At 37.0% G+C, this 16080-nt stretch overlaps 2 protein-coding genes across 13 annotated transcripts in view; one reads left to right on the top strand and one right to left on the bottom strand.

Annotated features, from left to right (window-relative positions):
* The window catches only part of LOC131151697 (uncharacterized), a 24578-nt gene extending 21848 nt beyond the window's left edge, over positions 1–2730 (top strand). For both annotated transcript variants that reach the window (XM_058103057.1, XM_058103058.1), the window contains 2 exons: positions 1519–1616; positions 2355–2730. In XM_058103057.1, coding sequence (XP_057959040.1) covers positions 1519–1616; positions 2355–2433 — 177 coding nt within the window. In that variant the 3' untranslated portion in view covers positions 2434–2730. The remainder of the gene's footprint in view (positions 1–1518; positions 1617–2354) is intronic.
* Positions 2731–3632: 902 nt separating this feature from the next.
* Positions 3633–16080, bottom strand: part of LOC131151696 (probable inactive DNA (cytosine-5)-methyltransferase DRM3) — a 52636-nt gene continuing 40188 nt past the window's right edge. For all 11 annotated transcript variants that reach the window (XM_058103054.1, XM_058103055.1, XM_058103051.1 and 8 more), the window contains 2 exons: positions 5432–5511; positions 3633–5106 (listed from right to left, as the gene is read on the bottom strand). In XM_058103054.1, the coding sequence (XP_057959037.1) occupies positions 3799–5106; positions 5432–5511 (1388 nt within the window). In that variant the 3' untranslated portion in view covers positions 3633–3798. The remainder of the gene's footprint in view (positions 5107–5431; positions 5512–16080) is intronic.

Genomic DNA, 16080 nt, shown 5'->3' with positions numbered 1-16080 from the left:
CACACAATACCAAATTCAAGGCTTAACTCCATTCTCCCAAAGCAATGTTGCTTCCTAGAATAATGGAAATGTGTGTTCTTAACTCTAGAATCATCTCCTTCTTGGCACACATTAGAACATCAGGATGTCACAACTTTGAAGAAAGATCACTTTTTGGTTCCTTGATTTCCTTGAACGCTGTCCTTTGTACCTTCTAGGTTATTTGGGTTTAGAATTACAGAAGGTGAAAGTGGTGAATATTGAACATGACTACAGAACATTGGCTCTTTCTTCTCCCCCAGAGAAAAAGGTGACCTGCTGACTGCTGGGCAGTAGAAATACATTGGAACAGAATAAATAACAAAGCAAACAAAAGGAATAAGTGAAACTTTTTTCACTATTTCCTTTGCAAATCAGTTGTCTTTCTGTGGGCAAAAACTTCTGTATGTTGAAACTCATTTGTAGAGGTATTATCATGCATTACTAAGTTTTGTGGGTTTATGGAGAAAGTTATATCATTAATTTGGTATCAATTTGATGACCATGGATGGACCGTTGAATGGCTTAGTCAACCAAGTTAGAAGCTTAGAGCAGGATATTAGAATCTGGCCATTTGATGTATTCTCTGTATAAACCACTTATTTTACCCTTATTTGGTGATGTACGTCAAGTTCATGCAATCCGGTCAACTTGCATTTTGCATGCGGTGCTGTAAGAAGGTAGGATTTTGGAGGCCTATCTTCCATTGGACATTCTTTGTTAGAGCTATGTTGGATATTGAAAATACTGGGATTAGCTTGGAAGAAAGTACCAAGTTTTTTAAGAAACTTGTAGGGCCTGTTTAGTGGTTGAAAAATTGTCCATTGTTCATTTTTTATTTTCCAAAGAACTACAAAAAATCCAGCTTATTTTTCTCTTTTGTAACATTCTATTTAAAAAAAAATAATGAAAAATTCAGGTACTATTCACTTGTGGAAAATACTTTTATTTTTCGATTCCAATTTTTCTAGTAATTACAGAAATGGCACCTTGTTTTACAATTTTCTAAATTTGTGTTGGAAAGTTTGGGAAACATTTTTTTTTTTCTAGACTTTTGATTTCTTGTATAATTTTCAAAAAATTGGAAAATAAGTCATGATTTATAATGATTTGAAAGTATATAAATGAAAAATGAAAATTGTTTTCTACAACTAAAAAAATCATTTTTTTTTCGAACTTTTTAATATAATTCTTGAAAAGCTAAAACATAAGTTAGCATTTTTATAATTCTTTAGAAAACTAAGAATGAAAAATGAAAATTGTTTTCTACAACTAAATGGACCTATAGTGTTTTTAATTTGGGCAGTGAATCAATTGATACTCTTTAACGTTTTTAGAATCAATTTCTTTGGCCTAAAACTTCTTGAGTGTTTGGTTTTACTTGTTTAAATTCAACTTGTAAAATTTAAGCCCACATATTTGAGGAATATTTTTGCTTTGTGCCATATTGAGAAAGCACATACAATTGACTTGGTGCCTTTATCCATCTAAAATATGCAGCAACACAATATGGAGCTTCTTGTTGATATGGTGAGGCAGCAGTTTAAGAAACACATGCATGAGACAGATCCAGAGAAGATTCAGAAGTTGAAGGATGAGTATGTTTTCATTTAGCTAGTTTTTGTGCATGTCTCTGCGTCTTTTTGGAGGACAGGGAAGACCTGGCAAGAATGTATGCAGTTACATCATGACTCAGCGTGCACCTTGCTAATTGTTTTCCTTTCTGTTTCAATATAATCCTCAATTATATTGTTTACCAATTATTATTTAATTTTTCGTGCCATTTTGGTCATTCACTTGCATGCGCAATGTTGCTTGTTCTGTTCAAGTTAAACACACTTTTGGTCACTGAAGGCCTGATTGTGGAGGACAGTTATTTTGACACTTTTGGTCACTTGAACTGAAGTTTTTTTCTTCTCGGTTCTCCATATAAATGGTGAAAAGCTTTAAAATGTCATTTTTGTAATTTATTGAAAAAATTTGATAAAAAAAATAAGACCTGTTCACAATTAAACAGGTCTTAAATTTTTTAAAATTTTGTCCTGGTCACTGCTGTTTGCCCCTAATGTGGTTACTGTGCTTTCTAAATTGTTGCAATCTACTGCTGGTGAGTTGAAAATATTTGACCAAAATTTCAATGGTTTTGAATGTGCATTGACCACATTAGAAAAAAATTGCAGTGACCTGCATTGAAAGTTTTGAGACGAACTCATTAAAATACATTAAATTAGCAAGTGGAGTTGGGGGACAGTTGACTGCATACATGGGTGCAGGCATAGGCACATTATCATTAATGGAGACTGTTAAGCCTTAATCTGTGTTTCTTGGTTTTGCAGTGCGGCTAGAGGGCTCATAAATCACATGTTATATGAGTCAGAGAAGATGTCTGGCCGTAAATTTAGCAAGAGCTCCTAATTTTGTTTAGAATTTTGGGTTTTTTTCTCAAATTTTCTGTAGTTTTGGCCGTTAACTATGTGATAAAGATGTATAGCAGCTTGAGGGCTCCCAAAGGTGCCTTGGTTCTATGCTCTCACTTTGGGTCATTAAGCTATCTTGGTATTGTGAAATTTTGCATTAGGACTTTAAACTGTTGTGTCGAGTTAAAAACTGAGAAACATTTTATTCAACATGATATCTACGCGGAGGATGTAGAGCAGAGAGCAGAAAGATGTATTCTTTGAAGGCTTTCCTAAATTTTTTGAACTTTCTGCATTAGATAATGTTATCCCAATGCCATGTTTGGATGCAGCAACCCATGAAAATAAGAATGCAGGAATCAGCGGAGAGGAATGCAAATGCGTCTGGAATAGAAATGAATTTGGTATTTGAGATTTATGTGGAATAGAAATGAATTTGGTATGAGTTTTTTAATATTGGAAAATTCAAGAAATTTGGCACGATAATGTGTGTTTTATTACAATAAAGAAAAACCTGTAATTGTACCATTATGCCCCCATTGTTTTAATTTTGCTGTTTACTTGACGAGAGAATGTTTAGCATTGAGGAAGAAAATGAAAAAAACCTAAATCTAATCCCAAAATGTTTTTCTTGCCCAACACAAAAACTTGAGAAAACAAAAGCAAATTTAACAATTATAGGTGCCCAAAAAACTTGGGTTGTAGGGATCAAGACATGGATGCCAGAACAATTTTATAAACCCAAATTCAAATTTAAATGCAGTAACAAATATAAAATAAGTGTAATAAAACATTAGTGTAATGAAGAGGCTCCCACCTTTATTGCTAAACTAACGTCCAAGCAGCCGGAATCCGCGGCAGGCATTACACACCCTGGGAATTAACCAAGATCAGCTTGAGATTATTAAGAATTAACAAGTTATTCAACCCAGATTAAGAGGGTTAGTCCTAGGAATAGTGTAATCACGTAAAACATCATGTGAGATTTGGGCCATGACACAGCATCATTAAACCCAGGAATATTATCTAAAAATAATAAAATATACCATTAATGTTATTGAAGAATGCTCTTGATTTTCTAAACCTCTGAAGTTTATACATGTCATGCAACTCCCCAGTACATACTTGCATGAACAGCTAGGCCCTGCCCCAATCAACTCTTTGGCTACAGCAAATACATTTGTCTATGCCCTATAGTTCCAGAATAAATTAGTGTGGTCTTATTAATGTAAAGGCCAAACTCCTCCATAATATGACTGGAAAAAGGAGGTGAGATGGGTGTACTCAAGTTTTGGAAAGGAAACATCCAGTCATTAAAAAATAGATTCAAATGTAGCTCATAGACACTGATAAAAAAAAAAAGTCACTGCTGTCTTTCCATTATACTCCTTACACCTTGCAAAACTCGAACAAACTCACAAAACAATGTGAAGTCAAAACCTGCAAGCGTATCGCTATCCACAGCCATTTTCGAACCTTTTGAAGAGGAAGTGCAGGGGTTTTGACAAACAATGAGGTCAAACCCTCCAAACTTCTTCATGAAACTCTCAAGCTTGCTTGTTGATAGCCGGTGAACATCTTCAATCTGCACCAACTCCCCAGTTTGTCCAGAATTGTGCCACCACCGCTGGAGAATTCTCCGCTTCGCTTCGGAAGTCTCGACAGAAACAACCCCTCTCAAATGAATGCCAAGTCGGTGCAACGAAACTTCCGCTCCACCTATTCCACTGAACAGTGATAAAATTGCCAGTCCTCCAGGGAAAATAGGCTTCAAGACAGAGAGATGATAACCTAATGTGTCTGTCTGGAAACAATGCTTAAGTGACTCTAATCTTTCCATGAAACTGAACTCGGGGCCTCGAGTGTGATGTAATGGGTAGCCCAGAATGCATTCTAGATGTTCAGGTTCTATGGGGGTCAATTTGTACTGACCAACCCAAACAAGATTCCATTTCCAGCAATGATGAAGTATGTCTTTTTGCTTTTCAATGGATAGGAGGCCTCGAGAATCGGTTAGAATTCTTCCAAGCCTATCACATAGCTGAGATATTCCAGTAGTCTCAGAAGTTAGGCAGTTCAACTGTTTCCTTGTGTCCCATGATGGCCACCATTTCTTGGTATGTGGAATTGCATCTTCAATGGTCATTGGTGGCTTTGGAAGAATGTGAAACCTACTTTCAGTGGGAAGATTGTGTACGTAGCCTTCCTTCCTACTCAAGGCCGAAAAGAATTGAGTATTCACAAATTCAGGCTCACGCACATGCAAAAATTGTGATATTTTTGCCCAAGAGCTGCTTGAAACATTCACAACATTTCCATAGATGAAATATGGAGGTTTAGCTGCTATTTTATCAAGGCTACTGCCTAGGTTGTTACTGGACAGTTTGTCCATTACAAATCTGTCTCGATGAAGCCCTCTCTGAGGTGGAGGCATCCAACAGCTGGCGGCTTTAAGGTCAGGTTTTCTATCTTCTAGCCACGACACAGGGCCAAGGAAAGTGCTTGAATCATCATAATACTCATTTTTTGGCCGTTTTCCTTTACGATGTCTGTCCAAGTCAGTATACCTCAAGTGAGAAGCATCATTTAGGCTATATTCCTCAGCTTTCACTTCGAACATATCAAAATGGCGTTTTAGGCCAGGCTCCATCCCCCAACCAAGTCCGGAACACTGCATAAGCAAGAAGAAATATTACATTTTTGTAGTACACGACCTAAAACAAAACAAATGAGAACCATGGTTGTCAATAATATCAAATCAGACAGAAAGCCAGGTGCAACTCTATCCCTGGTTTAAAAAATTAAGGTTTTAATTAAGGTCCCAGCATCCCAGCCCCTTGGTTGCTTCATCCAACAGTTCACAGCTAATATTTTCTTACCCTACTCAATGGACAATCAAAGAAAACAGAATTAAAATAAAATAAAGAAACTCCTCAACTGAAAACTGTAGGTAAAAAGAGGAAACAATTTCATTTACTGTAAGAACAGACGCAAACCTTGTTCTCTTCAACACATGCATCAGAAAATTGACCTGCAAAAATTGAATCTGCTAGCTCTGAAATAGGAACTTCTGAGCCTGAAAGATATAAAATGATTAGTGCAGCTGAAGGAAAGTGAAGCTTTTCGATAATAAATGGTAGTGTAAATAGGAAGACATAATCACACTGATAGGTCTCTCTCTCTCTCTCTCTCTCGCTCTCTCTCTGCTTGTAGATAATAACTTGTTGGTATTGTGTAAATTGGAAGACATAATCACATTGATAGGTCTCTCTCTCTTGCTTAATCTCTCCCTATTTATAATATAAGAAAAGTACATAAAAATGACCATAATACTCTTACTACTTTTTAAGACATCAATAACAGAGAAATAATACTAAATAACTAAAATAATCAGTAATACTCCCCCTCAACATGGAGCATAGATATTGTTAGATTACCACTTAACCTATTAGTTTGTGGGCCAACAAAGTATATCAAGCTTTAACACTCCCCTGCACGTGCAGCCCAAGAGCACGTGGAGAGATACACACACGATAGAAACACCAATTACAAGGAATATAATAATTTTCTAAGTACCACATAATAATGTGGGCAACGAGACTATAACCCAGGACCTCTTGGTAACCAGCTTTGATACCATGTTAGATTACCATTTTACCTAAAAGCTTAAGCTACTAGGTTGTGCACTAACATTGTCTCAACAGATATCACATGCTTCTAGCTTGTTACAAAGGGTTTTAACACGAGCATCCCTTAGGGATTTAGTGAATAAATCAGCAAGTTGGAATTCAAGCTTCACATGAGAGGTTGTAATGAGCTTTTGCACAAGTTTCTCTCAAACAAAGTGACAATCAACTTCAATATATTTTGTTTGCTCATGGAAGATTAGGTTGGCGGCAAAGTGAAAGGTAAGCTTGATTATCACATATCAACCCCATAGATTGAGAATGTATTTCAGTATGTTCTTTAGCCAAACAAGCTCGCATATAGTAAGTAGGTCATGGCTCGATACTCTAACCCAACACTTGATTGGACCACAACATTTTGTTTCTTATTCTTCTAGTATACCAAGTTACCAACAACAAAAACATAAAACCTAGTTGTGGATCTTTTGTCAAAAGGCGACTAGCCTAATCTAAACCTATATATCTTGAACATGAGTGTGACTCTGATCCTAATATAATAGAATGCTCCTACGTGCACAAAGGTATCTCAAGACACAAATGCCTACATCCTAATGACTTGTTCTCGGAGAAATAGGAAACTAGATTACAACACTTTTTCGTAGAAGATATATCTAGTAGAATAATTGTGAGACAATTTAACTTGCCTACAAGTCTTCAATATCGTCCAAGGCCAACCAACAAATCGCTGCCCCCATCTGACAATAATTTGCTATGAGGATCCATGGGTGTTTGGACAAGTTTGGATCCCAACAACCCAATCTCATCTAAAAGGTCTAGAACGACAAAATGGTCCTCGTACAAGATCTAGATACTTCTATGCCCAAGAAGTATTTCAATGGCCCCAAATTTATGGTTTATGGTTTGAAATTGGTTTGTAAAAAATAATTCAGGCTCTTGATACCTTGATTATCATCACTAGTAATCACCAGGAAGGCGTTTTTCATATATAATTGATGTAAGCCAATGGAGCTAGTGGCTAAAGAGACAAACAAATGAGTGAAGTTCGGAAACTGAGGACAATGTGTCATAATAATCTAAAATTGTACGCTTGAGTATATCCTTTAGAAACGAGGTAGCCCTTCAAACGAGTTGCACAACCATGAGGATTGACCTTCATGGTGCACACCTAGTAACTACCAGCCTCAAACATATCAACAGAGAAGTATCAATTCCAAGTGTCACTATCTTGTAATTCATGCATCTCTTCAACCATTGCACTCCTCCACTTAGAATGGGATAAGGCTTTTAAGAGACAGGCCCATGAATAACAACGTTTGATAGAGCACTAACAAAATAGTAATATGAAGGTGACAAGAAATCATAGCAAACGAAATTAGAGACTTGTTAGATTACCACTTTACTTAAAATCTTAAGCTCTTAAGCTGTGGGCTAACAATGTATATCAAGCTTTAACACTCCCCCACATGTGCAGCCTAACATTTAAACACATGACAGATAATACCGATTACAGGGAATACAACAATTTTTTATTTAAATGCAGGTAAAGAGACTAGAACCCAAGACTCTTATAACCAGCTCTAGTACCATGTTAGGTTACCAATTTACCTAAAAGTTTAAGCTCTTAGGCTGTGGGCCAGCAATGCATATCGAGCTTTAACAAGATTAGATATTGGGTACAAGTGCATTTACCTCATTGAGTAGCAACAGGAAGATAAACATCATAGAAAATAGGATCATCAAGCGCGGAAACAAGAGGCATAGAAGTAGAAACTGGGGGTGGCCCTCCATTCAGTTTTGGCATTTTTACACTAGCATATTAGGATGATCCAAGTGATGAGAAGGGCTCAAATTGAATGATGATGCAAGAAGATTCGACACAGATGATAAGTTAGGACATGGAGACTCGTCAAGGCCAGCATAACTCGAGGAATCAAAATAGTGTGGTGTAGACTCAAAGAACGTAACACTAACACCACACAAAGAATTGATGTAAAGTAGGGTTATAATATCAATATCCCTTTTTGAGTACAAGAAGAGCCTAGAAAATACATTTGATAGCATGAGGATCCAACTTATCCCTTCCAGTATTTAATTGATGGATAAAGGACACAACCAAATGCATTTTTTTTAATAATAAAAGAAGAATTTCATTAATAGAATAAGAATATACAGCTAGGAGAATAAGACATCTCCTTAACAAAATCTGGAAAATCCAGATAAAAAATACAAAGAAACAACCTAAAGACTAGAAAACAAAAGAAAGAAAAAACAGCACGAACTAACACTCCAACACATAATTCCAATCACACTGAATATCAGAAAAGCTCACCCCCTTAAAATTTCCATGTCCCACACACCAAAGAGGATCCCAAACCAGCAACTAAGAGGACTTCTTCCCCAGAAAAATGTGCGTGTTACACTCCATCCACAACCATCAAAAGACTGCAAAAAAGCACATTTCCAGAGTGCTGCCCTTTCCTTTTTCCTGCCAAACCCAGCAAAAAAGACACTGCCAAAAATCCTCCACTGTCTTGGAACTCACCCAACATTTGCCTAAAATACCAAATAACTTATTCCCAAACACTCCAAGCATAGTCACAATGAATGAACAAATGTGATGGCGATTTTGAACAATTTGCTAAATGTTATTTTAGTCTTCTAGCATTATTATTAAGTGTTAGTATGTTAATTAGTGAGAGTTAGTAAGGGTATAATGATCATTAAAATGCATTTGATTTGTATTATATATATAGGGAGAGACTTATCTTCAAGTTAGTCATTCATTTTATCAAAATCTCAACATGGTATCAAAGCAAGATCCAACCTAAACCCTATCACACTTGGCCATCGCTGGAAAACACCTTACTGTCGCTGCCTTTCTCAAATCCACCTCAACCCTTCATTATGTCACAAAACCAACCATATAGCCAAAAATAGAACTCTCTAAAACCTAACCCACATAAAACCATCGCTGGAAAGTGTCCCATGTGCTGCCACGCGCTGGCAGACTGCCGACAGTCCTGATCCCATGCGCCACTGCGTGAGAGAGATTCCAACCACCTGTTTCTGTTTTTTTTTTCCTCCACCATGTTCTGATTCCATCCCTAGACCATATTATCAAGCTATTGGGCATGTTTTTTTGCTCAAAGATCCAACCTTTTTTGATCTTGATGATGAAGAAATAAATAGCACTTGTAGATTTCGATACCTTAGATCTATTATGCAAGCTGAAGGAGAAATTGAAGATGATGTAATGCATAGAGTTAAAGCAGGTTGGGTAAAATGGAGAAGTTCTTCAAGTGTTCTATGTGATAGTAGAATACCCTTAAAATTGAAAGGGAAGTTTTATAGGACAGCTATAAGACCAGCTATGCTATATGGATCAGAATGTTGGGCGACGAAGAAATATAATATCCAAAAAGTAAAAGTTGCCGAGATGAGGATGCTTAGATGGATGAGTGGTATAACATTGAAAGATAAATTAAGGAATGAACATATTTGTGGTAAGTTAGGTGTAGCTCCTATAGAAGATAAGATAAGGGAAGGACGACTCAGATGGTATGGACACTTGCAACGTAGGCCTTATAGTGCATCTGTGAGGAAGAGTGACTTAGTTACTGTGGGGGGTAGTAGAAGGGGTAGGGGTAGACCTAAAATAACTTGGGAGGAGATAGTGAGTAAGGATTTAATATCTTTGAATCTATTAAAAGAAATGGTCTATGATCGCATAAATTGGCGGAAAAGGGTTCATATAGCCGACCCCACTTAGTGGGACTAAGGCTTGGTTTTGTTGTTGTTGTTGTTGTTTATCCAACCTTTTTTGATCATGTGCTTGTGGTAATCCGTTAGTTGTTGTTCAGTGTTCGTAAAGGCTTTTCCATGAGTTTCTTTGAGCAGTGGCAGTGTTCGTAAATTGATTTGTGAGGCTGTGGCAGTGCTATATCAGTTTATAAGTGGTTCACCTTGTCCGTGGTTGTTTCAGTGCTTCACATTGTTTGTGGTTGTCTTGATTAGTTTTGATTGTCCATGTTTGACATTGGCGTGGCTACTGGTTTGTGAGTGTTGGGATGGAGTCTATGAATTCTAAAAACATGTTTCCTTCATCATTGCCACAGATAGTAACTGAAAATTTGGACGAAAAGAATTATGTTCAATGGTCTAAGGTTGTTTGGGTTTATTGAGCAGGATTAGGAAAATATGACCACTTGCTCCAATCTAATCCTTCTGATGAGAAGAGAAAAGAAGTGTGGATTTAGGAAGACGCCTTGATTGTTTCCCTCTTGAGGAATTTGATGGAGCCCTAGACTGCATGGATGTGCTTGCATCTGGATACGTGCAAGGATATTTGGGATTATTCCAAACTTCTATACTCTAGCAACATTACACATACATATGATTTATCCTAGAAGTACTTTCAGTTAGACCAGGGAGATAGGAGCATTGCAGATTATTTTGTAGAGATGAAACATATTCATGAGGAGCTTAGCATTGTGCAACCTATACAACTGAGTTCTAGTGGGCTTAAGACCTGAATTCAAGGCAGTCCCATCCCAGATACTTAGTAGTGCAGAGTTGCCATCATTTGCCGATGTTTATTCTCATGTCCTTCATCCTTTAGCACACATTCTCCTGCTCTTGCAGTTGTCTTTTAGTATTATTATTGTGTTAATATGTTAATTAGTGAGAGTTAGTAAGGGTATAATGGTCATTAGAATGAATGGTCATTAGAATGTATTTGATTTGTATCATGAATAGAGGAGAGACCTATCTTCAATTTAGGTCATTAATTTAATCAAAATCTCAACACAACTAAAGTAGAGAACAGATATGTCTAGAGATATAACCTTCAAAGGTCTCCTAACCTGCAGTAAGTTATTGCTATTAATTCTATCAAGCACAACCAACCAAATAAAAGCCTTAATTTGAGAAGGGTTTTGGCCTTTCAAATGGAACTATAAAGAGGAAAATATAAATTAGACCTAGTGTTTTAAAAGGCGAAGGCGTAAGGCGAGGTGTTTTACCCTCCTTGAGGTGAGGCATAAGCCTCAAGGCGTTGAGGCGTAAGCATTTTGGAACTATATTTTTTTAAATAATTAATAAATAAAATCAATTTATATATAGTAAAAAAATGAGAAATTTTAAAATAATGGAGAAAAAAATAAAAAATAATTTTTAAATATTATCCAATTTTAGATAACAAACACAAATAATACATATTAAAAAATAAACATGAGCCGCATTATCAAAAGAATAGAAAAATCCAAATTAAAGCATCATCCAAAAGAATAGAAAAAGCCAATTAAAGTCATCCACTAATTTCTAAGAATATAAAACTAAATGAACAGAGGCAGATCAAATTGGAAAGGTCCACGACTCGTTGGAGAGACACGAGAAGCTTGAAGGAATCATTAGAGAGGGAAAAGGCGCTGGAGGAAAGCTATGGAAGCTTCGTCGAGTCGTCGGAGAGGGAGAATGAGTTGGAGGAAAGCTGCGGAAGCTTCATCGACTCGTCGGAGAAGATTGGAGGCTTCATCGAGAGATCTGAAGGTTCGTCTAGAGGAATCGTCGAGAGAGGAGAAGACTGGAGGCTTCGAAGAGAGAGCAGAGGCTTCATTGAGGCTTCGTTGAGAGAGTAGAGGAGAAGCTTCGCGGGAGAGAGAGGGAAAATAGGGTTTTAGGTGCGTTCTGGGTTCTGGATTTTTTAATTTATGTTTTAAACCAAGAATCCCAAAAGCGTACGCCTTGACATTTGAGGCGTAAAAAGGCGAGCCTTTACACTCGATGCGTACGCCTTTGTGGAATTACGCATTTCCATTTACACCTTAGGGCGTTTTAGGCTCAAATTGCCTCAAGGTGCGCCTCAACTACGCCTTTTAAATCACTAATTAGACCTATTCAAAAAATCACAAAAAAGATTTGCATGAGTAAACCCCTAAAGGAATCAAAAACCAAGATTGTCTGTCCTCCGCTAAAGAAAAATGACAGTTACTCAATAAAAGCCTTTTGGGAAGAGAGAACAAAAGAGCCTTTCCCCGCTTAGTGGAACTAAGGCTTAGTTTTGTTGTTTGTTGTTGTTGTTGTAGAACAGAAGAGCCTTTGGGAAGAGAATTGAATATGGTATTTACCACCAAGGACAAAGGATCACATTTATACATGAGCGAGTAGGTAATGAGCTCAACAACACTCCAAAAGACTTTGAGAACATTGATTTCATGCAATAAAGTATGTTATGTTTAATGTTATGTTTTTAAAAAGACAATAATGGTCTGCATAACGGTGGTCACAATCATTGCAGACATTATGTAATGGGTAATGACACAACATCCATGAATTAAAAGCAATATAAATATAACATATGTTACAAGTATTGGATGTCATCTTGGTTGCTTTAGTTGCTATTGGCAAGAGACATGCATGTGCTACTTTTCACTGATTTATTAATTATAAAGTGAACTTAAAACTAAGAAATCATAAAGATAAAGAAATATAAAATATAGAATGCCATCTTTTGTAATTTTTTAGTCTTTAATGGGACTTTTATTATCTAAAAATAAAATATAAACTGCTCATCTATTAAACAAGGAAAAAATGCATAGAAAACGTATTTTTTTCCTCTCCAAACAAGTGTAATAAAAACAAAAAAAAAATCTATCGTGAACAAAATTGTTGAGGATTTTAAGAGAAGAAAGAAGGGGCTTGTCGTTAAGTTGGATTTTGAAAAAGCTTATGATAGAGGAAGTTGGAATTTTTTGGATAAGATTTTAGTAGGGGGATTTGGAGAAAGATGGTGTAAATGGATGAAAGGGTGTATGTGTAATGTGAATTTTGCGGTGATAGTGAATGATGAGCCTAAATCTTGGTATTGGGGTTGAAGATTAGTATGGAAAGAGTGGAATTGTGGATATTAACGTGCCCATTGATATTGTTAGGGAACTAGCCTTGGAAGTTGGGTGTGCAGAGTTGGGGTGGCCAATTTCCTATTTAGGGGTTCCTTTGGGAGGCAATCAATCCTAGAGTAGCTAATTTTTGGAATCCGGTGGTGGAGGGAGTGTCAAGTGGTACGGGTGGAAGGGAGCCCTTTTTTCTCTAGGAGGGAGGATTACTCCAATTTAGGCTTGTCCTTCTAGTATTCCGTTGTATTTTCTAACTATTTTAAAAATCCCAATGGGAGTTGCTAGTAAGATTGAGAGAATTATGAGATATTTTTCGTGGTCAAGGGTAGGGGGTTTTAAGGACCACTTAGTGAATTGGGAACTGAGCTGTAGGACTAAGAAAGAGAGTGGTTTAGGTCTTGGAAATTTGGTGTCCAAGAAAACAACTCTTTTGGCTAAATGGCTTTGGCAGTTCCCTCCTCTTCGTGGCATAAAGCTATCAAAAGTAAATTTGGACTTGATGGGAATGGGTGGGATACTAATTTAGGTTCTAAATGTTCTTTGGAGAGCTTGTGTAAAGCTATTTCCTAGATTTATCCTCTCTTTATTCCCCACACCAAACTTGTGATGGGTAAGGGTTGCAACATTCATTTTTGGAAAGATATATGGTTGGGGAACGTTGTTCTGGCCACCTCTTTTCCTCATTTATTCCATTTGAGCTTAAGGAAAAATGATCCCATTTCTTATTTTATTGTAGATTCATACGGTACTCCACCTTCTTGGGATTTTCGTTTTAGAAGAGCCTTGAATGATAGGGAAACTATTGAATTATCTTCTTTGTTGGTCATGTTGAACAACTATAGGATGTCGTCCAAGGATGATAGTCGTTCTTGGTTGTTGGATTCCTCGGGTGTGTTTTCGTGTAAATCTTTCTTGGATTTATTGGTCGGTAATTATTAAAAGAAAATAAACTCCAAAATGAATTTTTTCATAAAGAAACTACTAACTAGAATAAACCAACTTAAAATTGAGATTCGAAGCTTCAATAAAGGGAAAAAAGGGAGAAATGTGAAAAGAAAAGGAATCAAAAACCTATTTTAGTCACTTATATCTTGATAGTGCATTGACCTGTACTTAATGGCCAATACCCCAATCGTTGTGGTTGTGAATCGAAGGACCTCCAAAATATCGCCTTGTAATGATCTTGGAATCCATTGATACCATTAAGTAACAATAGTTACACATTGATTTTTAAAACTAGGGGTATGAGTGACTTTGAATATGCCTACATTTCCTCTTTGTGACTTTATTTGTCATGGAGTGTGGGCACAAGATGATTGACAGATCATAGCATAGTTAGTCATATGGATAGAGAATTGGGTACTGAAGTAATCCTAGCATTATCACTATAAAATATCATATACATCACTCTAAGTCCTTATTTGAATATAGAAGGCACAAGATATTAAACAACTCGGAATCTTTCATTAAATGGAGCCAAGTCATCCTAATACTAGGACCCCAAACATTGGAATAGCTAACAAGAAAAGGGATGACTACTCGTTTGTTGACTTGTGAAGTAAAGGGCACTCAATGGTTTTTTCCTTGACAATACTCAGACTCAATATTAGACATAGAACTCAAAGTAGGAACTACTTGTTTTACATTGTCTAAAGAAAGATGACCAAGGGAATAATGGATTTGAGATGGTGTAGCAGCAGCAATGCCAAAATAGGAGGAGAATGCTACTAAAAGTAGTAAATTAAATACCACCACCCTCACATCCTGTGCCAATCATCTTCTTCGTCTCTTGAATAATTTAGCAATCTTGTAAACTTGCCAACAAATATGAGATTGAATGGGGATTTTGGAATATACAAAATGGAAGAGGATAGATTGATGGAGTAGGATTTACTCTTTGAATCCCCTTAATTGTAGCAATGGACCCATCAGCAAGGGTCTTGAGGTAGGTTTCGAGACTACTTAGGGCAGAAAAAAAGTTGGCTACACTTGTCACATGGTGAATGGCAGTAGAATCAATGGTCCAGGATTAGTTGGAACATATTGGATGAATGCAGTAAGTAGGATTACCTTTTTGACCAAAAGATGCAATATGATGAGATTCTTGTTGGGACTTGGGATGCCTGATACTGCAAGAACCTTGAATACTCCTCAGAGGCAGATGTAGCACATTGTTTGCCAATGGCTGAACAAGAAGGGACAGGATATGTGGTGAAATGATGAGGAAAACATACTTTTGATGTCCATGGACTCTATACCAACCCCAGAAAACAACAATTGCAAACACACTGATACAGCACTGCAAGTGCCACGAGTGAAAATTTGAACATATTGGATGAATGCAGTAAGTAGGATTACCTTTTTGAGCAAAAGATGCAGTAGAATCAATGGCCCAGGATTAGTTGGAACATATTGGATGAATGCAGTAAGTTGGATTACCTTTTTGACCAAAAGATGCAATATGATGAGATTCTTGTTGGGTTGGGATGCCTGATACTGCAAGAACCTTGAATACTCCTCAGAGGCAGATGTAGCACGTTGTTTGCCAATGGCTGAACAAGAAGGGACAGGATATGTGGTGAATGATGAGGAAAAAATACTTTTGATGCCCATGGACTCCATACCAACCCCAGAAAACAACAATTGCAAACACACTGATACAGCACTGCAAGTGCCACGAGTGAAAATTTGAACATTTTGGATGAATGCAGTAAGTAGGATTACCTTTTTGAGCAAAAGATGCAATATGATGAGATTCTTGTTGGGATTTGGGATGCCTGATACTGCAAGAACCTTAAATACTCCTCAAAGGCAGATATAGCACGTTGTTTGCCAATGGCTGAACAAGAAGGGACAGGATATGTGGTGACTGATGAGGAAAACATACTTTTGATGTCCATGGACTCCATACCAACCCCAGAAAACAACAATTGCAAACACACAGATAGAGCACTGCAAGTGCCATAAGTGAAAATTTGAAAAGGTTCAATCTTTGGGCCAAAATCCATGACCCATAACTTGAAACTATGGTTCATATATGGATTCAAGATGTGGAAACAAATCAGACAAAAAGCAAGTCTTAAGAAAGCCTTGTGCACGGGCATG

This window comes from Malania oleifera, chromosome 3 (assembly GCF_029873635.1).
Source record: "Malania oleifera isolate guangnan ecotype guangnan chromosome 3, ASM2987363v1, whole genome shotgun sequence".
NCBI lineage: Eukaryota > Viridiplantae > Streptophyta > Magnoliopsida > Santalales > Ximeniaceae > Malania > Malania oleifera.
This window is presented reverse-complemented; position numbering and strand designations above follow the sequence as displayed.